This window comes from Cryptotermes secundus, unplaced genomic scaffold (genome assembly GCF_002891405.2).
Source record: "Cryptotermes secundus unplaced genomic scaffold, Csec_1.0 scaffold2458, whole genome shotgun sequence".
In the NCBI taxonomy this organism is placed as follows: Eukaryota; Metazoa; Arthropoda; class Insecta; order Blattodea; family Kalotermitidae; genus Cryptotermes; species Cryptotermes secundus.
The window spans coordinates 354,269-382,252 of NW_019736442.1; the positions used below are offsets into that span (position 1 = coordinate 354,269).

Genomic DNA, 27,984 nt, shown 5'->3' on the forward strand with positions numbered 1-27,984 from the left:
CCTCCAAGGAATCACAGATTCGTCCAAAGACAGTTGTTGCTCTGGCTTATAAACTGTCTGAAATTTCTCAAACAAAATGTCTAATAAGGGCTGAATTTTGAAAAGCCTGCCCATTGGTTGTGGTTGCACTTCGTTATTATTGAAATGCAAACACCACCATATCTGTTCAAATCTCTTATGACTCATGAGTTTGCTGAAAATGGGAATTTCTAAAAATGGGTCACTTGACCAATAATCCTTCAAAGTATCTCTCTTCGTAAGCCCCATTAGAATGATCATAGCCAAAAATTTTTTCATTTCTGTTGAAGTGATATCCACCCACTTCAACATCTTATAGGTGCGGTCGTACGCCTCATGGTGTTGGAGATAGTATCTGTTAGTCTCCTGACATAACAGGTCAAAGAAACTATCTCCAAAAAACAGTGACGCAACTTCAGACACATCCGTTGGGTCCGATGGCATCTACTTCACCCCCGGATCACCAGTAAACCTACCCAAAGTGGGGGTTTTGTCCCGGTACTCGCACTTTTGTCGGAGCTCTCACTTTCACTGGACACAATATTTTGGGGGGTCCTGTGGCCCCTGTCACTGTCACTTTCACTGAGGCTGGCCTCACTATCAGAAGACGAAGCAGTTGGCAAATCTGATAGCTCATCGGAGAACAAATCTAATATTTCTTGTTCTCCGAGAGAACACTTCACCTGCAACTGCTTTCGTTTCTGATCCATGTTGCACTGCTAAGTTCCTGGTTCAAACGTGGAAGATTGGACTCGAACAAAGGCTTTTTTCTTTAGGGTGTGACAGGAAATGAGCGTGATCATGTTACTGGCTAAGCTAGCAAATATTCCCGAGGTCAACTACGCAATAGTTATGATGCAACATGGCCACACAGCGAGATATAGTCGGTTGCAACATAACGCGCCAGAAAAGGGCCAATTTTCCCGCCCGGTCCGCAATGCTATAGAAACGTAGAGGGCCAATTGGCCCCTCCCTTCCTGAATGTGTTAATTTCCCAAGATACATATAAAAGAAGCATGTTTACATATAGTGGAATGTTTTGGTTCCTCTCATGTGGTGCTTTCTTGTGTCAGAATTGTGTCCTTTTTAATTTGACTCCCAGGGTAATTTTTTGCAGTCCAGCAGCATGGAGTTCAGTAACAAGAGTGGGACACAAAGATTTTACAAGTTTTAGTTAAGCCTGTACATAGTTGATTGTATTTATGCTGATAGAAATTAAGTATATTTTTTTCTTAGAGATGACAAAAATCAGTGACTCATTTTTATGGTATATTAATTCAGAAAAAATGAAATTATTGTCATTTTCGCAGATGTGCTGCACTGAATATCTTACAAGGTACTTTGTTATTTCCTGTAGATCTACTTCTGTTGTGTGATGAAATCTGGTTGAGGTTTATTTTAATCCTACAGAGTGGACATTTGTAAAGCTGAAGTGATTATGAATATTGATACATGTGGATTTATACATAGATGAGAGAGTTGATTTTCCTCTTTTTGATGCATGTGACAAGCATAATAATTCCACAGTTATGTATATCACAGAGGACGTGGCATAGGAAGCTATGCACTTGAGTGAAAGCATGTACCATATGTTACAGTACTGAAGTGAGCTCCATTACTGCCAGTTCTTACCAGAAAAATCCAGAAGACCCTAAGTAAAAGAACTCAGACTTACTGCAGCTATTGGTAAACACCCAGACGAGGGTCAGAAGACTTAGTATCTGCTGATGTTTCTAGCAAAAAATGCTACTTACAATAGCTTTATTAGATACAAGTAGTTCTCTCTGGTTTCTGTTGTCATGCAGAAATGTCCAGTATTTACTGTTCAAAGTTTATTAAGCTACTGTTACAGGATATTTGATAGAATTGTTATGAATCACACACTGTTACAGGATATTTGACAAACCTGTTATGAATCAGAGTTTTTATATTTTCTAGAAATTTTACACAAAATTTTTAATTCTAAGATCACCTTGAGAAGAAAGCGAAATTTATATCATAGAAAAGCAAATAAAACTCACTCACGGAGCTGAGCCCTTCTTGAGAAGCCGCCAATTGTGCAGCTGCTCAAGAACTTACCAGCATTTTATGGAACCTGAAGGTTCATTACTGTGCTCACAAGAGCCCTTTACTGGTTCATATCCTGAGCCAGATCAATTCAATCCATAGCTTCTATCACTCTAAGAACCACTTTAATATTATCCACCCACCTACATCTTGGCTTTCCTAGTGGTTTCTTTACTTCCGGCTTTCCCACCAATATCCTATATGCATTCCACTTCTCCCCAATCATGCTACATGCATTGACAACACAATTTGTGTACAGTTTATTCGCAATGTCTCCTTCGTGACTGTTAGAAGCACTTAATTCTTCTAAAATCTTTGCTCTTTTTTATGGCATCGTCTTTTCATATTTTCTTCATGAGCTCTTCAAGGCCCACCTCTCACTGCAGGTTTTTAATTGCCTTGAAAGAGAGAGAGATGTTGAAAAACCATCTTTGGAATCAGTACCAAATATTGCCTTATATGCACTTTGGTTTATGCCAGAATTCTGTTCAGTTTTTCATTATCAGTGTGCTATGTGAACCTTCTGCCCACTCCATGATGATGTTACCTTGCATCCGAGCACCCAGCATATTTTCCACATCTGATATGCTCCTGCACAGGCTTGGCTTTGTCTGTGCCTCAGTTTTTCATGATCACTGAACTGACAAACCCCTGCCAAATTAACTGTATAAAATATGTGGCAAACTGGATATGCTAGTCAGGTGATAAGCAGTTGCTTCTGCATATTTGGTTTGCAGGGCCCAAAGCATTACAGATGCAGTGTGAAGTCTTGACAAGTACAGTGAGGATATTCAGTCTGTCATATTGAGTCAGCATGTTGATCTGATCTACTTGGCAATGACTGTTGAGTTCAGTACGCAACATGGGCTTTGAAACCAAGTTGTTTCTTCTATGCTTTGTTAGTTTTGCAGGCAGTGCACATTAACAAGAACATCTTTATCATTGTAGTTGTTAGATTAGCATATTTTCTACCTGCTTTATCCAAAAATCTGACTCTGACTAAGGAGTCAGTTGAAATCTAGCAGCTGCCAAAGACAGTGTTAGTCAGTATTCAGCAGAACAGAAGTCAGAGTTAGTCAGTTCTCGGAGTGAGTGTGAGACAGCTGCAGGAAGAACTGAACATGTGATGTGTAATATTTGGAATGATTTCAAGTTACAGTTTCTGTGTGGAGATCCGTTGCTAGGAAACAACTAGTGGAAGACAGAAAATCCTAATGAGTGTGCAGCGGTGAACTGAAGAGAGTGTACCCAGGTGGTTAATAAACCCATTACCAATCCGAACAGCATCTTCAGTAGCCCAGACATGTTAAATATGTATCCTGTGATAATGACATTGTAATGGGTGGGGTGCAGAGCTTAGAGTAAATGATGGATGAGAAGTTTTACAAGTCTTAGGACTTGAAAGATGATGGTGGAAAAATTGAATCTCCAGCAACATTTTTATCAGCAGTGGAGGGCATCAACACTGTGACAAAATTCCTCATTATGTTTGATGTCAATGATAACATGATGGCAGCCTGCAGTAATATTGAGAACAAGGTGTACAGGGTTCAGCAGAAAGCAAAGCAGCAGCACTTTAATGAACATGTGAAAGTTGTGAGAAACATAAAATCCAGGTTTCAAACAGACATTAGTATGGAACATAAGTGGTACTGGCCTTCACAATAATCTTCTGCACACCACCAGTTTCAGTCAAATCAATTCATGTGATGCTTCTGCACTGCACTATTGTTTTATGAAAGCGTCCTTAATCCCCTGTAAAAGTCTGATGTAGACACCTTGCATTAGAAAACTGTAATGAAGCTCTTTGTCAAGAACTCCATAAAAATATTTTAGGGTGTGACTACATGTAGACCGGTAGATGTTAACCAACGGTTCAGAGGTAGATACTACTGCTTCCTTGGCTTGCTATTTGAACCTGAAGATGAAGTATGTTCCTTTGAAACAACAGAAAGCTGCTTCCAGACTATGTGACATAACATCTCAGAAGAACTCTTTATAGTCATGCTGTGAAACCTTGAATCTGACCCATAAAAATTATTTTCTGCTGAACTCTGATCTTAGCAGGAACTGAAGACATCCTGAAGAAGCATCTTGCATGCATTTCACAATAACTACAGTGTGGTGGCAGTTAACAGTGTAACTGTAAAGTCACAGTGAATAGAAAGGTAGGCAGGCAGCAGAGGGGGAAAGAGTTTCTTCCGAATCTCCATTCATAATTCATGGTGTACAGGCAGATCTGTTCACTACAAATTACCTATATACAGGCCACCTCTCATCACTGTTGCCTAATGCAGTGGCTGCTCAGTGTTGTCTGATGTAACTCATTTGAACTGGTCACAAGACATTCCAACTGACAGCTGATATGGTACAAAGTATTTTTTTTACTGAAAGTGCAGTGAAGATTGGATCAGTGGCACATGCATCATGCACAGCACACTGTGGCCATGAAAATGGCATATGGGTACTTTCAGACTTTTTTCAGGCAAAATTTGAAGTGACCTGATTTAAAGATGACATATTAATGCACTTATTTGATTTGGTGGTCCACGACATTTTTTTTACTGGGGAATACTAGTTTTGCCCACTGTGCTTGGAGGTTTCTAGTTTTTACTACTAACACCAGGTAGTAATGGAGTTTGCATTTAACATTCACATATAACTCTTGTCAGAAGTGGTAAAACAGGCATAACTTACACATCGTGGTCCTATCCACTGTCATTTATAAACAATCCTACAAAGCAGATAAAACCATCATTTATGTAATATTTTTAAAAATATTCTTCAGATTTTAATACACTGATTTAGTGAAGGGCCTCTGTCTAAGCAGAGCCAGTTCCGTTGTTTAGCCTTCTTGTACTCCACTCTCTTCTGAAATTTATAATTTGATCTGTTTTCCTTTCACTGGATAGGAAGCATTGTTTCATGACTTATGCTGAGCTGTTACTCATTAGCCCTAGGTTCATTAAACTGCTTGTCAATCTACACCGAAGGTAAATTTAATTTTGATCTGCTGCTTTACGTGAAACTCATATCCAGGGATAAATCTAAGATACACAAAAACTGTAACTTGAAAAGGATCTGGGACAGCTCAGTCACTATAGTAACTAGGCCATGGGCTGGATGACTGAGGAATCAGATTCAATTCCTGGAAGGTGCAGGGGTCATTCTCTTATCCACAGTGTCCAGGCTGGCTCTGGGGCCCACCCAGCCTCAAATCCAGTGGGTACCAGATGCTCTTTTCCCAGGAGATAAAGTGGCTGGGGCATAAAGCTGACCATGCATCTGCATCCATTCCCAGACGATAATGCGGGGAGCAGTGCCTCTACTTCCCATGTCTCCATGGTGTGGTGCTTAATTAAGCAGAGGGAGTTAAGTTAAATGGTAGAATTCATGCAATGCAGCAATATATTTATGTCTGAAATAGATGTATCAAGACAAATGAGGGATGCCAAATCTCAAAGAACTGTATGTGTGTCTTTCCACTGTTTCTGTTTCTGTTTCTGTCTTTGCTATTGAATATGTTCATATTTAATGGAAAATAGGTAGTGCATCTTCTAGGAATTTCTATGATGTAGGGTGTAATTTATGAAATAATTTGAATATAGCTGATTACTGCACCTTGATATACTGGTGTGTTTCATAGATGTAATATTTTAAACTATTTATACATTTAAATGTAGGTTCAGTACTCTTGAACATTAACTGCCTGTAAGTACAATTGAAGTAGTTTCAGTGAAGCATATGTGTATGACTTATTCAGAAAGCCACTTTTGTCTAATCCAGTGCTTCCATCAGTGGAAACTCATGCAGTTGGTTTCAGTTGTCACACTTAGTGACATACATTGTTTCATGCCATGAAGACATATGTGGGAGGGGAGCTGTACCTCCACCTTTTTTCGCCTTGGCATTATATGGAGGTGAGTGCTCAGCTTCATGCCCCTCCCACTTTACCTCCCCTCTGGGAAGGAGCACCCAGTACCCATTGGATAGGACGTTTGGTGCACCCCAGTGTTAGTTTGGACACTGAGAAGAGAAAAAATCTTGCACTGTTGGGAATCAAACCTGGCTGTCCGGCCTGTAGCCAGTTGGTATACCGACTAAGCTTCCCTGACTACCGACATATGGTAGGGGGGTGGGCAAATCCAATTTGGCAAGGACATTGAAAGGAATGTGATATGTCTGAAGACTTTCTTCTTGCAATATGACCCTATGTAGTCTGGTAGAACATTACAGGGTATTGGAGGAAGCCACTGCCTCCATTTTCAGGGCAAAAGGGCAACATGACATGGGAAAAAGTGGTATGGGTATAGGAAGAGGCATGGGGACCCTGATAACATTCTGCCAGACAACAGCCATCTTCATACATTCCGTTGTGAGAACATCAGATATGATGTTACAGTTTAGTGGTTGCACTGGATTGTCAACACACTTTCTGGGTACAGAACAACAAATTACTTACAGTGTAAGCCAGCCGACTCTTGGTTGGTACCCCTGTCCCTCAGGTACTCTTGAGAGACATTTGAAACCAACTTCATTTACAAACAGCACCAGTGTCAGAGTCTCTTGGTGTCTGGTGGCAGTATCCCAGAGCAGCCAAATCATGGCTCTTGCAGTTACTGACTGAAGAGTTGTTTTTAAGTTCAACTGTTTTATGCAGACTTTCCATGCAACATCCAATGTGAGAAAAACATATATATATTCACTTCTCCTTTGGGATTTGAGGCTGTATCAGTTTCCACATTGTTTCGCATGGCCACTGCCTGATATGATAATTTGAGGTGTACTTCAGTGGCAGCATGTCACATATATGAGCATGGCTCAAGTCTTGGCCAGGAAACTGACAATTCTGAGACTTTTTATAGCTTCCCATGCTTCTGCTAGTAATGTTTCCATATCATATATCTTTTGTAATGACAACTGCTACAGCAGATACAGAATTATTATGTAATCATTGCTGTGGAAATAAAACTTGTTATGAATTTAGCAGGGGCACTATGCTACAAGCCGGAAGGTCGCGGGTTCAAGTCCCAATGAGGTCATTGGATTTTTTTCAATTGACCTAATCCTTCTGGCCGCGCTATGGCCCTGGGCTCCACTCAGCCTCTAACAGAAATGAGTACCAGGAATTAATTAAATAATTTTCCTGGGGAGTAAAGTGCGGCCGGCACGTAAGACTGACAACCTTACCGCCGTCTTTGAGCCGATTGTCTAGATAATGTGAGACCCTCGGCGTCTCACAACCCCATGGGCCTTCACGGCCAGTTGCAGGGATAGCTTTACTTTACCTTTTTTTATGAATATGGCATGTGGTCACATTTGAACAAGATTATGTACATCTGTCAAAAATCACAATACACTTGAACACAATGGGGTCTCACTGATTTGTGATATTGCCATGAAGCAAGCACTGACACTGTGTAGCTTCTCCTTGGAGCAGTTTATAATTGTCACTGATTTGATGTTGACTTGCAGGTATCAGTAATGTTTAAAATAAGACAGTTTACTGTGTATCAAATTTTAATCCTAGTAATGTGAAACGGCTATGTGTTGTACAAACCTTGAAATAAATTGAACTTTTATAGATGTGTTTCTTATATTTGACATTAAATAGTTTCTTGAATTCACTTCAGATAAAAGCAATAGGTATTCAGAGCTCAAGAAATTTCCTGTCTCCTTATATAATTCTATAATCATCATCTCTCTTCTCTTCCTCACTGGCCCACTTTGCATGCTGAATGCCTACCACATCATCCCCATATTCATCTTGTCATCCTCACACTGGTGTTGCCATGTATGTCTGTCCACCACAACAGTCCTCCCATGCCTATAAACTGCTGTGTCACAGCAGGGATTGTTCTTGTACCTATGGCACTGTCCCATGGTTTCAGCACAAGTTCCAACGTGTGCACTTCTGTGGAGGACTGAGAGAGGTGGAGGTTGAATGAACCTCCTTTACTGCCCCTATATGCAAGCCCAGGTGCAGAACCTAGGCCATGAGCTGTGTACACCTATGTAGTGTCTCATTCAAGGCAAAGATGGCATTGACATTTCAGCACTCATATGACCACTGGTTCAGCTGTGCCATTTTGACATGCTGCCGCTGACTGGTAGTTGTGATGTAGTGAACCAGAAATCCCCTGAAGCCACGTACACCTGTAGAAGGGGGAGCCATAAGCTCTTATTCCCTCGGTACATGCAAATAGTCACAATCTGTCAAAGGTGCAGGACTTGCTGTTACATTTGGAATTATCAGTGATAACTTAGAAGTGTAACACTTCTCAGTAATTTCTTGAAATAATGTTGTCCAGGAGGAGGTCCACATGCCAGTACAAAGCAGAAGATTTAGATGTCTATCTCTTTCTCCCCCAGATGGCAGGCTGACACCAAGGGTGGGCCCTTTTCATGGTGGCTCCCATGTGTCCTTGTTACAAGGAAAATTTGATGTGAACGTAAAAACGTGTTCTGAAATTCTGTAAAGAAGCCAGCCCCATAATTCATTACATTTAGACTGATGGGTTGAAAGAAAAGCAAATGAGACATCCATTTTACAACCAAAATGCAGCACATTTAAAGAACTTTAAGTGTTTAGTTGAAGTGTTTGATGAGAAGTAGACAAAAACCCTACCTTGGGCTACCTTGGCTCCAACCTTTTGCATGTCAGACAAGGAGATCCAGTGCTCACTTACGAACCAGTTTGTTTCAAAGGAATACTAATTAATCAGGAAGAGGGACATCAAGTCAGTCCCTCTTCAAACAATATTTCTAACATTTGAAGTCCCAACTGTGCCCAGCACAAAGGAGATTGTGTATAAGCAACTGTCATTCTGGCCGCAAATTCCAGACCCTATGCAGAGTATCCAGTGTCAAAAGATCTCACACACATACCAGCAGTGTGCCTCCAGCCTTGTGTATGGCAACTTTGGTGGGAGTGGGTACCGTGAGGCTCTGCATCCCAACCTACCTTGTTGCATTAACTGTACCAGAGTGCATGTGTCTGGTGACAGGATATGTCTCATTTACCTGGGTAGGAAAGCTACTGAGGAACTTATGGTTAAGGACACTCGCTCCTTTACTGATGAAAAGTAGTGGTTCCTGGAATGCAAACAAAAAGCTGGGAGGCAATCATATGCATCCATTGCAATCTATCCTCGAGGTGTCAATGCTGCAACTCAAACATCTATAAGCCCCACCCCTAACACCACTTCATTCAACAGGCACCATATCCTGTGCAGGAGTTACCGCCAAGGCTGAGATATCTATATGAGTGGAATATCTTCCTAATCCTGCTACCCTGATATTATGATGTGTCCTCAACAAACACTGGCACACAGCAAGGATATACAAGCTGCAGATTTGTGACTGTTGCTGAGTGCATGATGGAAACCTCTCCTAACAAGACATGTCTCAATTAGGTAATCAGAAGAAATGTGGGGACACCATCCATACCAAATCTGATACAATGGACTTGCCAGGTCACAACCCTGGAACCTCAAGAACTGAGCACAGAGAAAGACCCAGATGATCTCCCATAAAAGTGCTGTAGTTTTTTTGCTGCCCAGACTGTTACTTCTGACCATTATGTACGGACCTGCTTCAATGGAATGTCAAGAGATTCCATGCATGGTTCCCTTACATATAGGCTGACATGACTCAGCCATCATTTTTCTTCAGGAAACTAATCTCCATCCCTCAGATACATTAAACATTCATGGTTATATGGGGCACTATTATATCCACCTTGATGGTGACATGGTGAATAAACAGCTACTTTAGTTAAGGATGCTATCTGTTCCACTTCTCCGAAAATGCATTCACCACTACAGGCCACTGCTATCCACTTAAACCTGCCACACCGCTCGTTTACTTTATGCAGTTTATATTTTCCAACAGCTGCAGCAGAACTGACTAACCTTACATCTCTCTTGCCCCACCATTTATTTTTCTGGGTGACTTCAGCGCGAAGAATATTCTTTGGGGATCAGCCCTTACTGATTAAAGGGGAAAAATAACTTCCAATAAATGTGCTTGGTTTAATTTACTCCATTTAAACTCAGGTGCTGCTCTGCACCTCAACTTGGGATCAGGAACCTCTTCTGCCCTTGACCTGTCCCATGCAGTCCCAGTCTGGCAGTCCACCTTGAATGGTCCATTCTTGTAGATTTGCATGGTAGTTATACTACCCTGTAAATCTGCACAGTTATACAATGTATCCTGTGGTAACCCAACATCTGAACCTAGTTACTGGATACGCTGACTGGGAAGCTTTCTCTCCATCAGTGACTTAGGAATTTCCATCCATTAACCCTTTCGCGCGGTCATTTAAATTCCGCTCCCGTGTCTCTCCGGCGGTAATATATTCAGCCGACCATTTAAATTTTGCTCGAAAATGATTTATTCATCATTGTTCTTAAATTATATGAGATAGGTACATGAAACTTTCACTAAAATGATCTTAAAAGGTGGTTTTATAACCTTACCTTATAATATGAGCGCCCAGTATCTCGGCAATGGAAGCAGTTGGTTTACAATTTGAGCAGTGTATGGTACGCCTTGAAGCATGAAACTTTCACTAAAATGATCTTAAACGATGGTTTTATAACCTTGCCTTATAATATGAGCGCCCAGTATCTCGGCAATGGAAGCAGGTGGTTTAGAATTTGAGCGGAGTATGGTACGCATTGAAGCATTCTTCTATACACAACGCTGTCTCACATTCACCACACCAATACTGCATATCTCTCATTTGGCTCTTTTTTCCGTAAACCAAACATCTTCTGTGCGGTCTTGCCTTCTTCTCAAAGGGGGAATACGAGGAAATGTCTTTCCGTGAGTCGTATAGCTTGCCAGATCAGCTGCAGTAAATTCAACCTTTATATGTTATCATAACAAGTGGTTGGTGCTATGCGTTTTATATTCCATCCATTTTGGCTGCAGCAGATGTCAGAGGGGTGACCACAGAATTCATGAAGTTATTCTAACAACTGGCTGGTATGTAGTGCACGAAAGCAGAGCTTAGCTGGCTCAAAAAAAATATTTATGGTCATCCCTCGAAACGACCACCAAGGTCAGTACGATAAAATGGAGTCAACTGGAGTGATAATACATGAAGGNTGGCCAGCTCAGGGCAATATGATATTATAAACACAGCACATATCACGTCTCTGCTGTTTATAACTTCATAGGAAAGAAAACACGCCATTCATAACAGTTTGAATGAGGAAATCTCTCCCAAGAGCAACAGGATTTTGCTGCAAGACAGGCATACGTAACGATGACTTAACGCAGCTAAACTCACGTTTCATTATATACTGTTCTTCTGACAACAGGCCAGCGAAAAATCTAACAATCTACAGCAAAACCATCAATTATTATGGGCGTTATAACATAGGTGTGCAGCTGGACGATACATAGACGTCGAACCCCCGCAGATGATTTAAATACCTTGACGAAACATACACGTCAAACCACGCTGAACGGTTAATTTGGCTGAGGTCCTACAGCAGCACACTGCTATGTATGGTACCACATTTGCTGGGTACAAAAACGCACTACACAGCACGTATAAGAACAATCTGGTAACTATGTAGCTCCATATGGTAGAGTCCTTGAAAAACTAATAGTTGCTCAGCTAGTAAATAAATTCCATGCATCTTAATGGAACCAGAATATTCATTACTGTGTTAAGAAGATCCAACCACTCGTCTCTGTTCTGAGCTAAATGAATCCAGTCAATGCCCTCCTTCCCTCTTTCTATGCCCAGGTCTTCCAACCAGAACCTTGTATGCATCTCTGTTCATTCAGATCTGTGCTACATATGCCCTGTTCATATCATCCTCAATTTCATCACCATAATAAAATGCAGCAAAGAGTGTAAACAATGAAACTTCTCAATATGCAATTTTCTGCAGCCTCCTGTTACTTCATTCCTCTTGGTTAGGGCACTATGCTACAAGCTGGAAGGTCATTTGTACGATTCTCGATGAGGTCATTGGATTTTTCTTGACCTAATCCTTCAAGCTGCACTATGGCCCTGGGGTCAACTCAGTCTAACAAAAATGAATACCAGAAATCTTCCTGGGGGTGGAAGGTGGACAGAACATAAGGCTTGATAATCTCACCGCCATCTGTGAGCCGACTGTTTAGAAAATGTCAAAGCCTTGCCATCTCACAACCATATCGACCTCAATTGTCTGTTACAGGGATAGCTTTATCTTCCTTTGTTACGTCCAAATATGCTTCACAGCACACTGTTCTCAAACACCCTCCATCTGTGTTCTTCCTTTAATGTGAAAGAGAAAGTTTAACACCCAAATAAAACAAAAGACAAATCATAGTTATATTTTAATTTTTACAAAGCAGACAGGAAAATACAAGATCATGGAAGTGAATGGTAGAAAGCATTTGGCAAATTTAATCCACTGTTAATTTCTCCATAAATACAACTATGATTTATTACTGTCTTTCCCGAATATCTGAGCACTTCAGCCATGAATCACATAAATAATAAGTAAAGTTTTTGACAGGTTCTGTACTCGTTCTACAAACAGCCGCAGCAACATGTCCATCACAGAGAAACATAACAAATATTAATGTTAGCAAACATAGTCAGCTGACTGAGTAATGCACAAGACTATCACCTGTGGAATTCCAGAGTAAACACTCCTTACGGAACCAAGCAGAAGAGCTGATCACTGAACCCTTGTCCAGACTTGACCAATTTTCAATCTTCTTCCGACGTAACTTCTGGGCCCACACAGTGACTACACATTTAAGCACATCTCACATGGTGCAAAAAGATCAAAATCTCCGTTCATAAGAATGCATAGTGGGTACAGGAGGTGAAAATATCCTCACAATATCATATATGTTAATTGACTGATGCTGCCCACTGGTGGCATCTGGTAAGATGATGACTGAACATACAATTTGTCTACAGTCACACTAAACCAGAGATAATTTTGCCAGACAACACGCACTAAATGAGAGATTACTTTTTACAGCAATAGAAACTAGCAAGAACTCCACTGCATATACTAGAGTATCAGTTCATTTACCAAGTACACATTAAAATGGAGTTCCAACAGAACTGTGTCATTCAGGACAAAGAGGGAAATCGCACAGCTTGCCTCAGAATTTAATACAGAAGACCAACAACACAAATGCAATCTCAAGTCTCCTCATGACGCTTGTAACTCTACCACTCATTTGACAAAACAGTATGAGGTATTTTAATCAATCTGACACTCAATGAACATGTCAAACTACAATTGTATTATGAAGTGAGTCACCCTTAGCTGGCCAGACTGTGAGCCATGTTTTCCTCTTCCCAGTCTTGCTGCACGGAAGAGTCCAGATCCAGAATCAGCTGTTCAATGTTTGGTTTTGGGCTGCCTGCACCCATCAACAGCTTGGGCATACTCAGGTCATATGTCACACCTGGCCAATAAAACACAAGAGTTGAAATTTCATCTTACATTTATGCCACTAATGTGCACAGAGCCAGGAAACATGACACATTTCTCGTTTCAGTTGAGCATTATAAATGTAGGGCCATTTTAAAGGACCCATTAATTCCTTTCTGGAAAAACAGTCATAAATAACACTACAATCACGATTCTGTTCAGTTTACTTTCACCTGGGACACACACAGCATGATAAACATAACTAACACTGAAATCTGTCCACATCCAATCAATACATATTTTCATTTGTAGGGGGTGTGTGACTACAGAGAGGGTATGGACTGCCGAATGAATTTACTGACCACCTACACACCACTCAGAATTACAAGTAATTACACTGCTATTCATTCATTTATTTACAGTTCTACAAAATCCATGGAGGCGTCTGCCTCAGATATAGAACAAGTCAGCAATACAATATAACATATGAATATACATACATAATCAGATATACATCATCATCAAAATTTTAAAAACTCATATAACAAGACTACTGTACAACAATACATTCCATATGTCAAAATAACATAAAATTACATACATAATCAAAATACCACCAAGACTCTTTAATATAGTCATATAAAATCTAATTTCTTAATATATAATACATCTATATCACAACAGTAATAGTACCTTTTTCCTGTGTATTTTATTCCATAGTCTGTTGCATCCTAGCAATAGGCAACAGTGTTTATTTAAATATACACGAGGGATCAATCTTTATTCCAGCAGTAGTACTCTTCAACAGTGTAAAAGGAATTGGTGATAAGAAACTTCTTTAATGCCACTTTAAATCCAGGGATGTCATAAGATAATTGTTTAAGCTCTGGAGGGAGGTGGTTATAAAGTTTGATACCAGAATACCATCCACCTTTCTGAAATATCGTTAAGTTTACCACTGGAAGATGCAAGTCATGATTAAATCTGGTATTACGGGTGTGGACATCAGAGTTTGTTATATAGCAATCTCTATTCTTGACAACCAGCATAAGGAAAATATATATTGGGATTGAAGTGGCAGTACATGTAACTTCTTAAATAAATTACAGCACGAGTCCACATCATGAGAATTGGTAATAATTCTTCTTATTCTTTTCTGTATTTGAAATATGATTTTTGCATGGGCTGAACTCCCCCTGAATATTATACCGTAAGATATTATTGAATGAACTAGGGAGAAATAAACAATTTTTAGGCACTCCATGGATAAAAGGGGTTTTAATACTCTAATTACATAGGATGCCTTATTTAGTTTGGGTATCATTTGGTCAATATGGGTTTGCCATGACAATTTATGATCTGAGCCATGCATTGGCATTGGCTCCGGTATGACATCATGGGCTTCCAGCCCCTTGATCGAGGTGTTTAAACTAATCCCCCACCCCCTCCCCATGCGGGACTGGGTCACGTGGTGTTGCCCTCTCCCCTCCCTTCTACCCCTGGGAGCCTTGCTTGGAAGTTAATTCGAGTTCGGAAGGACAGTACTGGTTATGGATCCATAGGGTGCTCGCGGCGCTGATCCAGCTAGTAAGTGATTGTCAAATTTCCGTCTGGCAGGGAGTCTAAATTTGGTTTTGGTGTGTGGGAGCTGGTTCACAGATGGCGAGATCGCCCGCGGTCGCCCGTCGTCGGGGTTGTGCATGGCGGTGACTCGCACCAGTTTAGGTTAAGCTTGTGTTGTATATATATATTGTGTATTTGCTTTTGACTCAGCCTGTGGCCAGGCGACTTGCACCAGTTGGAGTTAAACTTGTGTCTGTTTTATATATATATATATATATTGTGTATTTGCTTTGATTCAGCCTGGCCAGGGTAGAAATGCAGTAGTTGGGTTTATTAAATTTTGTTATGTTTTTAGTTGATGCCCACCATTGTAACTAGACTAGCCCCACTGCTAGCTTGGATCCCTTACTCTAACATAGGGAGCGTGTGAGCACAGCNTGAGCCATGCATTGGCATTGGCTCCGGTATGACATCATGGGCTTCCAGCCCCTTGATCGAGGTGTTTAAACTAATCCCCCACCCCCTCCCCATGCGGGACTGGGTCACGTGGTGTTGCCCTCTCCCCTCCCTTCTACCCCTGGGAGCCTTGCTTGGAAGTTAATTCGAGTTCGGAAGGACAGTACTGGTTATGGATCCATAGGGTGCTCGCGGCGCTGATCCAGCTAGTAAGTGATTGTCAAATTTCCGTCTGGCAGGGAGTCTAAATTTGGTTTTGGTGTGTGGGAGCTGGTTCACAGATGGCGAGATCGCCCGCGGTCGCCCGTCGTCGGGGTTGTGCATGGCGGTGACTCGCACCAGTTTAGGTTAAGCTTGTGTTGTATATATATATTGTGTATTTGCTTTTGACTCAGCCTGTGGCCAGGCGACTTGCACCAGTTGGAGTTAAACTTGTGTCTGTTTTATATATATATATATATTGTGTATTTGCTTTGATTCAGCCTGGCCAGGGTAGAAATGCAGTAGTTGGGTTTATTAAATTTTGTTATGTTTTTAGTTGATGCCCACCATTGTAACTAGACTAGCCCCACTGCTAGCTTGGATCCCTTACTCTAACATAGGGAGCGTGTGAGCACAGCACGAGAGCCGTATGACGGAGCACCGTTTCCCATTCCTCCCGATTGAGGAAGGGTAGACGGAGCCGAAAGGTGCCAGAGAGTGACAGTGCTGTGGTAGCAGAACGTAGACGGCACAGATCAATAACCAAACCTAAACATTTTGTAACATTCACATTGGTTATTTGTTTTTTCCCACATAGTATATGTAAATCTAAAGCTCTTGTGTTTTTAGTTACAAATTGTAGAAAATAAGTTTTTGTAAGATTTAGTAGTAATAAATTACTACTAAACCATTTATTTAATTTTTCTAAAACTATATTTATATCTTTTTCAATTCTCGGGGTATCAGGATTAGTAATTATTAGACTTGTATCATCCGCAAACAAGACTGGATTGGATACATCAGATATGGCATTAGGCAAATCATTGACATATAGAAGGAAAAAGCAGGGGAGCAAGTATGGATCCTTGAGGAACTCCAATGGTAACAGGCTCCCATTTAGAGTAGAATTTAATTCAGTCAGAAACAACTATTACTCTCTGTATCTATTTAATAAATAGGATTTAATTACATCGTTAGCTCTTCCCTTAATCCCGTAATGTTCCAACTTTGAATCAGAATATCATAGTTGACACAATCAAAGGCCTTGTGAAGATCTCTGATCTACAAGCTTTACAGATAACTAGCACACACTATCATTTCAGTGCGTTACAGTCTTCACTAGCCATTGCTTGGTAACTAATGTTAACAATGGATATTCCTCTGCTTTCGTGCTGAAGCCCCATACAGAAATCCTGTCAACTGTGAACTGAACATCTTTTTTTAATGCTATCTATGGATATATTGGGAGTGAGTTACTTTTTATATATGAAGACCACACCAAACACACATACAAAGAAAGAACATATAAAAACTATGATGGCCAAAAGAAGAATACAATGACAGTATTCTTGATATGATTTACAAAAACAAAATGATGACATGCATGGGAGAACAAGACAAATGGACATCCAGTGGTATCCCCTTAAATTGCCTGATGATGGCCCATATGCAGCCAAAACATTGCAAAATTGGAAAAACATTATATAACTCAAAAAGAGATTTTGAAGTATTTCTGATAAGACATTTTTAGTGTATAAGATATACTTGCAGTGTCTTAAATGATATTTAATAACATTTTAAAGTATAATGTTACACTTTTAGTGAAAAAAATATATATTTTTAGGCGTCTTTTACATCAATGTTGCATTACTAATGGTAGTTACTATAGGATTCTGATGATGGTGTATAACACACAGATATATTAGGTTTTCGGACTTTATCCATCGTCCTGGTTTTTAAGATAACTAAGAAAGACATGACGTTTCGGAAACTGGATCTGTTTCCGTCCTCAGGTGAGGGAAAACACCTATTCTGTTGGGTCCCTTAGTAAGAGCTAGCCTCAATCACTGGACGATGTTAGTTATCTTAAAAACCAGGACGATGGATAAAGTCCGAAAACCCAATATCTCTGTGTATTACTGATGGTGTTCTTGATCATCCTCCTTCAGTTTAATCATACTGCATACAGTGTCAGAATTCAGTCTATCCTCAGAAATATTTACAGGGGCTTATAACAAAGAACATGCACCACAATAACAAGTCTGTACAGCTTACACACCAATTACTAATTAACTACTTGTAAGCAAACTGATCCATAATACTGTGGGTTCACAATTCGTGGTTATCTACCATCAGGACCTTCCTGAAAAATCACGCTAGATGGCAGAAGCATTCAAGACCATATCCTATAAGTACCACCTCTCTCTACCAACCTTCACTCACACAGAAAAAACAAATCTTCTGCACATAACAGAAGAAATGTCATGCACTAGGGACAGGATTTCATGCAGCGGCTTATGCTGCAATCCTCACCTAACAGGTTGTATGGAGGACTTTTAACACCGGGATTACTGACTTTGGATCACTGGAACTGAACAGTAAATGAAAGAAAACTTTAAACTCAGAAACATTAAATGGAGGTTCCCTTACAGGCCTACATACTTTAACGTGAATGGCCAGAGTGAGTCTAGGTAATGAACTGGCAAGCAAACATGATACATGCGCACAATGGAATGAGGTTATGCAACCTGCTTCTATGCAATACCTCAGTAAACAGACTTCCGCGGAAGTGCAATGACGTCACAATCCAGCAGTACTGGTTATCATGTGATTTGTTTTCGGTGCTGCCTGTGCGGTGCCTATGTAACAAAGACCTTTTTAAGCTTAAGTTAGTGGAGAGTCCAGGGGGGTTCAGCATTGAGGGTACAAGGACGAGAATCAAGCATGAATTGTGAAGATTGAGTACAGATTAGGGCAGGGGAGTACAGAATGACTGAAGACAAGAAGGCTTAAATAATGATTTGAAGTTAGGGTGACCAACTTTCGGTCATGAATTTAAGGGAGATTTAGTCACGACAAATTTTGCGCATATTTAGCGGCACGGCATTAGTCCAGCAAACGTTCATGGAATGGATAATATTAAACAAAACAATTAATTTACATTGTATATAATATACAGGTCACAATATTGAATAAATTTTACAAATTTGCATGTTTCTTAGTCCTAACCTATATGTAGATGTCCGCTGATGCTGCAGAACAATCTGGAAATGGATATTCCGCTATCGATTAGTATATTCTAAACTTTCTATCGATTATTATAGGTAATTTTTCGATATTTATCGATAATAATGACAGTTTATATTGGAACGTATTTGGTGGGAATAATATGTAATTTAAATTTTGCGATCTTGATTGTTAATGAAATATACGGGAGAAATAGAAGGTCAATATGGGAGCCGGGAGGATCCAAAAAAATTAGCTCTAATACGGGAGATCCCGGGAAATACGGGAGAGTTGGTCACCCTATTTGAAGTGATAGTTTCTGTATTGAGATCTGTTGCTAGGAGACAGCTAGTGGAAACAGAGAATCCTAGTGCGTGTGCAATGGTGAACTGGAAATTGTGTAAATCAGCGATAGTGCTGTATTGCCTGTATTTAAGTATGATTCAGAGAGAGTGTGTAACCAAAGTGCTAATAAATCCAATAATCCAAGCTAGAACCCATCATTTCATCATGCGTACCACCCTATATGTGACAATATTTTTTTACTTAAAAGCAACTCTACACTGATGCTTGGTAATACTGGACGTGCTGGGAGCAGGAGACAGTCTGTTTTGTCCACAACAAACCTCCTTTATTGCATCATATATTTCAACACTGTTGCCACACAAGCAGTCAGACCATAACTCTATGTCTGTGGTGTCTGTGCTACGAAAGTGTGAAACTGACTTTTTCAATTCAGGATGACAATTTGGAAATACAGTAGAACTTTGTTATAACGTCATCAAAGGGACCTAAAAATAGTGTCGTTATAAACGAATGTCGTTGTAACCGAAATGGGCACTTCCACAGTAGCCTTATGTTAGTCACGTAAAAATCTTACAAAAACCGAGTTAAAATGTTGCATTTTTTAGTGAAATACGTAGTTAAGTACAGACTAACGTAACATTAACGTGGAATTGCCCAAATGTGTAATATCAAAGACATATTACAGCGCTTTTCACTGACAATACACACCGCACTAATACTGTATATTAAAGGTAGGCCTACTCACCAAATTACAGTAGATTACATCAATTGTTGTGCCTTACTGTACCTAGATACGAGTACAGTAATCAGTTATCTTCATCTGTTTCCTGTTACTTGCCCAATACACACTTTCTAAATTACGTTCAATGTCCATATCAGAGAAATTCAGGAATGAAAATGACGTTACATACGAGGTTGATGCATTTGTGCATGTCGTACTAAGCAAGGTATAAAAACAGTTGCTTTATGAAGAATTAGTTCGTACCATTGAATATTTGACGCAATAGACAAGGTGTCGCAGAAACCGATGTTGCTATAACCAAGTTTTACTGTATTCCAAAATAGGGAAAAACAAGAAATTTCTCTTCTAGACCAATTTTTACCACTGTAATCACAATTTATAACACTATAAATTTTTTCACAAAACACTGAACTGTACATATATCTGATACTTTTTCAACAAAAAAAGGTCATAGATCATTGTATTTTAAAAATATTAAATTCTAGGTCCACATTGTTTTTCCCATGTTCAGAAAGACTGAGAGGTGAACAGATTCTGTGAACAAGCTAATCTGTGCTAGCACTGCTAATGATGGCAATTCTGATGGATTGGGTACTTTGAGTGCTATTGCACATAGCAAGAGAAGTTATCTGAAAATTCTCAGAGCCTGAGACTGAAAAATCAATGTTCAAATTTGATCCTGATTTTTTCGATTTGATCTGTTTTGTGCCTTAAAGACTGTTACTTCTGCTTTTTTTTTTAATTAATTTCTACTTCTACTTTTCCAGTCTTAGTGTGAGAAATATTAAAACATCCACAGTTTATTAAGGAATCCAACATCAAAGTCACAGATGGCAGAACAAGCAAATCATACTTCATTCTGTGAAGAGGAAGAAATGAACTCTTCTGTACTACAGAATGCCTATGCAGTACATTTACTTCCCACATTCAGCATGCTGTTAAGTAAAGCGAAGTCCGAGTCCTCACTTTCCAACAGCCCGTAACTCACCCTGTCTCTGATAGAACAGAATGTAAGCATTGCTGTAGTCCTCCTCTTGGGGCTTCTGTTTCGTGATTACATCATCATTGAAGTAATGCCACTCAGCTGTCCGTGGGTTCTTTGCATAGGATGTGTAGTGGCCAGCTGCAGATCCTGCATGAAACATTCCTTTTTAACACATTCACTGCTGTGCTCTCCACTGGGCCAATATATCTGCTTCAGTAACACAAATGGAGTTACAAGTGTGTCCTGGCAAGTCGCAGTAGTCTAATGGTGTAAGGGCAGGGCAAGATCATGAATTAGTACTTCAAAGCACTTCCTTGCTAGGGCTGAGAAAGCCCCAGGAAAATTTAGTCTGGGTAGTCAGTTCCTTGCCAAAATCTAACCTACAGCAAGAACAAAATTTAGTGTTCCCACATTTATTGACATCCTATGTTTAGTGAACATTTTTTCCTGGCCCAGCAAAACCATAATAAAACAATGTGTTATCTTCCCACACTTGGTGAACTCTGATTTAGTAAATAACCTGAAATTGGTGCAAGACATTTTTGATCTGTATGCAATGAGATTCTGAATGTGTACAACAATCTCTACGGGACACTACACTAAACAACGACAATCTCTGTCGAATGACATCACATATACGCCAAGCACCAAAGCCATGCTGCTGCAGTATTAACTGATGTTCTTTCAGTGTTTATTTCCTATATCATTAATTACTTTAGAAACACATTTGATATTATTATGTAATTGTATTTGTGCAGAGACAGTTCTTGAGCTACATACATAAAGAAATTACTTCATCATAGTTATATACAGTAAGCTGAGGTACAATTTTTCTGCAAATTATGAGCAGAAAGTTGATGCAAGAGTGGGGTACCAATCCTCTGCTCACCCCCCACCTGGAGCACCTGGTTTTTTCCCCTCAGGGTTATTTTGCTTTGTGACAAGCCTTGTCAATGGTTACTGGGCTCTCTATATCAAGTGCGCAGTATACAAACCAATTCTATGGCATTTTATATGAATGGAACACAAGAGGATAGCCCAAAGGTTACGGAGCATAGAACTCCAGGGTACAAGGATGTGAGAGGACCCAGACAAAGTTGGGAAAATCAGCTTCAATGACAGATTGGACCTAAGGCTCACCTTGCAGCTCATGAAGATGTATAATAAGTTTCATGAGATAAACACTGTCCTGATATAATTTTGTATAATCCCCTGACTTCATACAAGAAATGTCATTCTCCCACAGATTGAGTGCATATGTAGTTCACCACAGATACTTTCCAAATGCATGTCAGGCACAATCATTATAATCCAGATATTAATGACTAAAATAATAATCTACTGAGTTCTCACCTCCAAAATGGCAAACACACGCATACAGATTGTACGGATGGGATGTCCCACGCTGCAGAAGTGCTGGAGGCGTCACACTCAGACCCATGAGGGGGAAGGTCACTTTGTTATCAAGCTTAACACTCACACACTCATGGAAAATGAATCTGCAACATGGCACAACAAATGCCTGTTCATGACATTGCTTTGAAGCTTGTGGGGAGTACGTTGATGATTAGTCTTTCTGAAGCACCAGCATGCATGCTCTCTCCAGGTGAAGCTCACTATAGCCACCAAAAGGTAACTTAATCTTAGTTTTACACTCAAGATTAGTTAGTTAGTTATTGGAGAGGGTGGGTTTCCCCATGCACTGAGACCTGTATTGGTCCATTGTGCTTCCCTCTATGATTTCTACCAGTCTCTATATCCTACCGGTACTGGTGCTTATCATCTGTCCCGCCCAGCCAGCGAGACCGGCTCTACTGGCTGAGAGGTATCTATAATGCTTCCCCCATCTATCAGAGGTATTAGAGACTGCTGTTGGGCGGGAAACGTTCATTAATTTGGCTCAGTGACCTCCTTTGGAGATACGAGGTTCTTTTACATGCCGTAAAGCTACGACACGGGACCCACGGCTTAAAGTCCCTCCCGGAGGACTTGTTCCCTGAATTTTTCCGCCCTTAAAAATTCGACGACCTTCACCGGGTATTTGAACGCGCGTACTACGAGTCATGAGGTGGGAACGTTACCTCTAGACTACGGAGGCCGCTTTACACTCAAGATTACTGTCCTCTGAGATGTGACAATGTGTAGCCTGAGCTTACCGACATTTCATAGAAACATGCAGATTGCATTTTCAGAGGAAATGTCTCAATATTGGTGAACTTCTGCAAGACCATACTGCGTCACATCTTGGAGAGAGCAGTCTTCGCAGTCACCAGCATGTCTCATATCTCACTTAGTTTTACACTGTGCTTAATAACACCTGGGGACAGCAGACCATTAGATCATAAATGAATGATTTCTGTTTATTTGCCCTGTTTCTTGAGCTTCCTGAATGCATATTACAAAGCACAAATTTCAAGAGTGTGGAGTCAATGGCTGCTTAGCCATGAGCAAACATGCAACTCTGAACATACTGAGACTCTCCCTATACAAAACTGAAAATACCTCTTAAGGTAGACAATCAGGAAGTCAGGGTATCTCCACACCGAGAGAGTCTTTGTGGCACATTGATTCTTCTGACACATGGGGCAGTACCAAGGGTTGTGTTCATCCAGCTGTTCACTGTGCACACAAAACCAATTGTTCTAATGTTATTAGCTACTGACATCACAACTGTATGAATCCTTCTTTAAAAAAAACTGTTAATACAAAACTTAGGTTGTGGATGTATTGGTGTTCAACAAAGAAAACTGGAGTTTCGTTTATTAACTAGCAAAAAGCCTGCTGGAATTTCATATTGGACTCTTCTTTTGTGTAGCTGTCTACTTGGGCTATGTACCCTCAAAGATGTTTTACACAAAGAACATAGAGAAACAGTCTGTGAAGGTGTGAGCAGGACTCAGCTGGCCAAGAACAGGATCCAATGACAGACTTTCACAACTTGGCAAAAAAACCCTTGGGTTCCATAAGAGAAGGCAATTCCCTCACTAGTTGAAAAACCATAAACTATACCAAGAAGACTTCATACAAATGAGATTGTCCATACATTAAAAAATGCATTATTGGAATGTGAAACATGAATTAAGTTTTTATTGCTTTTTAATTCCATTTCAACAAACTGAAAAAAAAAGCTTAGTGCTGTAAGCAGACACACCTTTCACTAAAAGCCTGAAGACAGTCATAAAGTGACAGGGGGTCTTGGCGACGCATGAGCTTCATGCTAGGATGTTCAACTGCTAAGTCCATCCGGTCCACTGGTTCAGAGAACCGCACTGCCAATGTGTCCCCATTCTGCAGCAGCAACTCTCCTTCTGGCGCTACATGGCAACCTCTGCAATGCATCGTGTACATGCAGCGCGAACAGTGGTAACCCTGCACAAGCACCATTAAGCACACTGTTATGATCACAAAAGAATGCAAATGCTGCCTATTTCAAGACAACATGAGAGCAACGTGTAAAGACTGAGACATCTGTAATTGTCATTGTTGTCATCATCACGATGACCCTCTCTACACTTAAGCAACATTTTGACATGTGTGCAATTGGATGGTTGACTGTTCAGGAAAATCAACTGCTGGTGCATTTTTCTTGTACACTCCATGGCCCTTAAAAGAGCTGGTGCACAACTTTCCTGGTCCACTGGCCATATGAGATACCAATACCCTCCTCCCCCCATTTTATGAAGGAGGATCCTATGCAGAGACATAAACTCACTGTCTTATACAGCATGTACCTCCTAAATGTAAGCAGCATTACCCACATCCATATGGTGTAATAGCAGAATAACAGAACATTAATAATTCTGTTATATGCATTGTTGTATTGCCTTTTTGACCAATTGTTGCAGCAAAAGTACTGTTGTTTCTGTTCCATCTGATGTTTTGTCATTTATCTGTGTAGTTAAAATTTGTATGAAACTTGCCTTGTTGTGTTAAGGTCAAGACCATTACTTCATTTGTCTGGATGCCATATGTGGTACTGCTCTCAGTACCGATTAGCTACACACTGGCTGATGGAAATGATGTGTTTGTATATCAGTATGGATTTTCTGAAGATGCTACAATCTGCAGTTATAGGTAGGGCTTGTATGTGGTTTCAAATATTGGATTGTGGCTTTCTATGGATGTTTCAGTCACATGATCATCTTTTTATAGCCACAACATGTGTCATATCTCTCTAGATATGTAGGAATCTTTCTTCTTCAGCAAATTTTATATTCCTTATAGTATTTTCACCTTCAAAAATTGAGTCCCCTCTTTATGAAGTGCTGTGGGTAGCCTGAGCTATCTTGCATGGTGTATCACATGTGTATGTTTTTTGTACCTCTACTGGATGATGCATCCTCTCTGTCCTATACATCTGAGACATTTTAACCTCTACATTCCATATTCCATTGCTCTCATATTTGCTGTCTGATATGACTTTTTATGTGGGTATGTCTGTATGATACTGGATGTGTACAAAGCTATTTCTGTATTGGTTTCTAGTTCCCGTCACCTTCAGCATTTAGTACTTTCAAAGAAAATAGGATAAGAAACACAGCAACATATCTGCCAATATTTCTGGTGTTAATGGTACAGGAAATGTGTGGATTGTTGAAACTGCATACTCTATTGTTTGGCTGTTAATGTAGACACGCAAGTGAAACCACACCCCATCTATACAGATGACACTGTCCAAGACAATGATTACAGGTCTGAGCTGTTAACACTGCTTGCCCCTGGAGCTTCTGGCAGAAGCACTGTGTGAATACAATACATAGGGAGTTTAAAATATTTTGTAACCCACTGTGTGCTTCTGTAGCTTAATCCAGTTTGCTAAGAAAGTTTTATAAATGACTTCCTTGATCACTACAATAAGTGCTGTTGAACTTCATTTGCTGTTTCATTGCTGAGTATGAAAGAGCAGTATGATTACTTCGCATCTCCATTTTGCCGATATGATTGGTGAGATGGTATACTGCCACATGACTTTTGTATCTCCCTCTATGTGTGCATATAAAACAACCAATGTGCCAGTTCTTGTAAATTGCTGTGTACCATGGAGGAACACATTGCCTCCATCTTCAAAGTAAAAGAATCTGTACAATATGAAAAAAGTGGTATGAATGTCCTGGTCCTTCCTTTCTGTATGTCGTATCACTTGGCTTATTCCTCTACCCTGAACAGTGAGGCAGTATGTGCCTCGGAAACATTAGTAAACATCTACCAGACTGTGTGGCGACACATCACATAAGACAGTATTCCTCAAGGTCACTGCCATGAGAACTTCAAATCTCACACACGAAGAAAATACTGTCATGTGTCTGGGGTTCTGTGACTAATAATAACAGGTTCTGAATTGGATGAGTGGATTTACTGATGCCTTCTTTTACAATCACTCTTAATTACAATCAACTATAACAGTTCACAATCAATCTACTGGTGAGGACCCATCCATTATTGTTCTCCTGTCTCAATTCTCTTACAACTTTTGAACTCAACTACTGAACTGAACTCCTGCGCTGAAATGACTACACATTTTCATGTGCCCTCTCTTGATAACTTCGGGAAGAAATGAATAGGGATCACCAGCTTCCACAGTTAGTCTATTATTGTGTCCTTATTCGTTGCTGCGGAAACATGTCTAGCGGGCCATTGTCTAGTAGTGGACATCTCTGCAGTGCTTATCTGACTGTACACTTCTGGCATTCAAGCGTCATGTAACAGTATCTTAGGAAACATTAATTAATTAGGAAATGGAAAACATTACATAATGAAGAACTCTGTGATTTATGCAGCTCTCCTGGCACTGTCAAAAATGACTTAAACATCCAGGTCACTTACTGAATAAATGCACATAAAAATTCTGACAGGCGGAAGGCAACCACTTGGAAGACTGAAAATATGGTACGATATTATTAAAATGGGTTTTGGGGAAAAATTATGAGGATGTAAACAGGTTAGAGACACCTCAGGAAAATGTTAAATTGTAGGCTGAGATATTGGCAATCTTCAAGTTTTGGGTTTGGTTACCAGAGCATTAACTCAAATTCTGTCAATAAAAAATATTTTCCTCAATGTAATAATGAGATGGTACCCCTCTTACTCAGTAAGCCTATATATGTATATAAATAATTACTACTATATGACTAAAACTACTGTATTTAAGCACCACGTTGTGATGTATTACATTTACTAACTTGCTTTCTGTCAACACAGTCTATGTACAAATTTACTATACATTACAAGCTGACAGCATGTTTCAGCCTTCTGGTCATCATCAAGTGTTCTACATGTCCCCATCTGCTCATTACCCTTCTCTGGCCATTGTTTACATGTGGATATATTTTGTGTTGCATTGCACTAATATGTAAATGATGTGCAACACAAAATACATCAGTATGTAGACACTGGCCAAGGTAGGGAAATCAGCAGATAAGTTGAGGGCCACGTAGAATGCCTGATGATGGCCAAAAGGCTGAAACATGTTGTAAAATTTTAATGTATTGTCAAGGAGGATGAGATGGGCAGGGCATGTAGCAAAACTGTGGGCATGAAGGAATGCATATAGGATATTTGTGGGAAAGCCAGAAAGAAGGAGACCACTAGGAAGACCAAGATGTAGGTAGGCTGATAATACTAAAATGGATTTTAGAAAAATAGGATGGGATGGTATGGGCTGGAACGACCTGGCTCAGGACAGGGACAAGTGGAGGGATTTTGTGAACATGGTAATGAACCTTCAGTTCCATAAATTGCTGGGAAGTTCTCGAGTAGCTACACAATTGGCACTTCACAAGAAGGGCTCAGCTCCATGAAGTTAGTTAGTTATACAGGGACTGTGTTGACAGAGAGCAAAATAATAAATACTGTTACAATACAAGCATTAGATTTGGGGGAATCATGAACAAAGAGTTGTGTAGGCATCAGACTATTAGCTAACCTGAAGCCTTCCTACACACTTTTCATGTTCTGTAAACCTAACAAAGATGACCAATGAGGAAACTGTGGGACACACCTGTCCATCTACCAGAAGAATGGAGTACGGCACAACATAAGGGACAAGGCGATCCACAGCTGCATACAGATCTTGGCCCTGTATCCGGTTTGGTAGCCGTACCAGATTTGGGTGCCCAAACAATTTCATAACTTTCTTGTTGTTATTACCATCCCCCTCGCTGTCCAATCGGAACACTATGGGCACATTCAGCAACCTGCAAGTCACACACCAACACCAATCTTTTACTGTTAATCCT

At 40.1% G+C, this 27,984-nt stretch overlaps 1 protein-coding gene across 5 annotated transcripts in view; it reads right to left on the reverse strand.

Moving 5' to 3' along the window:
• Positions 1 to 12,414: 12,414 nt before the first annotated feature.
• LOC111869987 overlaps positions 12,415 to 27,984 on the reverse strand; it is an 89,414-nt gene continuing 73,844 nt past the window's right edge. For all 5 annotated transcript variants that reach the window (XM_023861892.2, XM_023861891.2, XM_023861893.2 and 2 more), the window contains exons 12-17: positions 27,747 to 27,942; positions 23,901 to 24,118; positions 23,252 to 23,368; positions 22,103 to 22,248; positions 20,753 to 20,896; positions 12,415 to 13,524 (exon numbers count right to left, since the gene is read on the reverse strand). In XM_023861892.2, the coding sequence (XP_023717660.1) occupies positions 13,379 to 13,524; positions 20,753 to 20,896; positions 22,103 to 22,248; positions 23,252 to 23,368; positions 23,901 to 24,118; positions 27,747 to 27,942 (967 nt within the window). In that variant the 3' untranslated portion in view covers positions 12,415 to 13,378. The remainder of the gene's footprint in view (positions 13,525 to 20,752; positions 20,897 to 22,102; positions 22,249 to 23,251; positions 23,369 to 23,900; positions 24,119 to 27,746; positions 27,943 to 27,984) is intronic.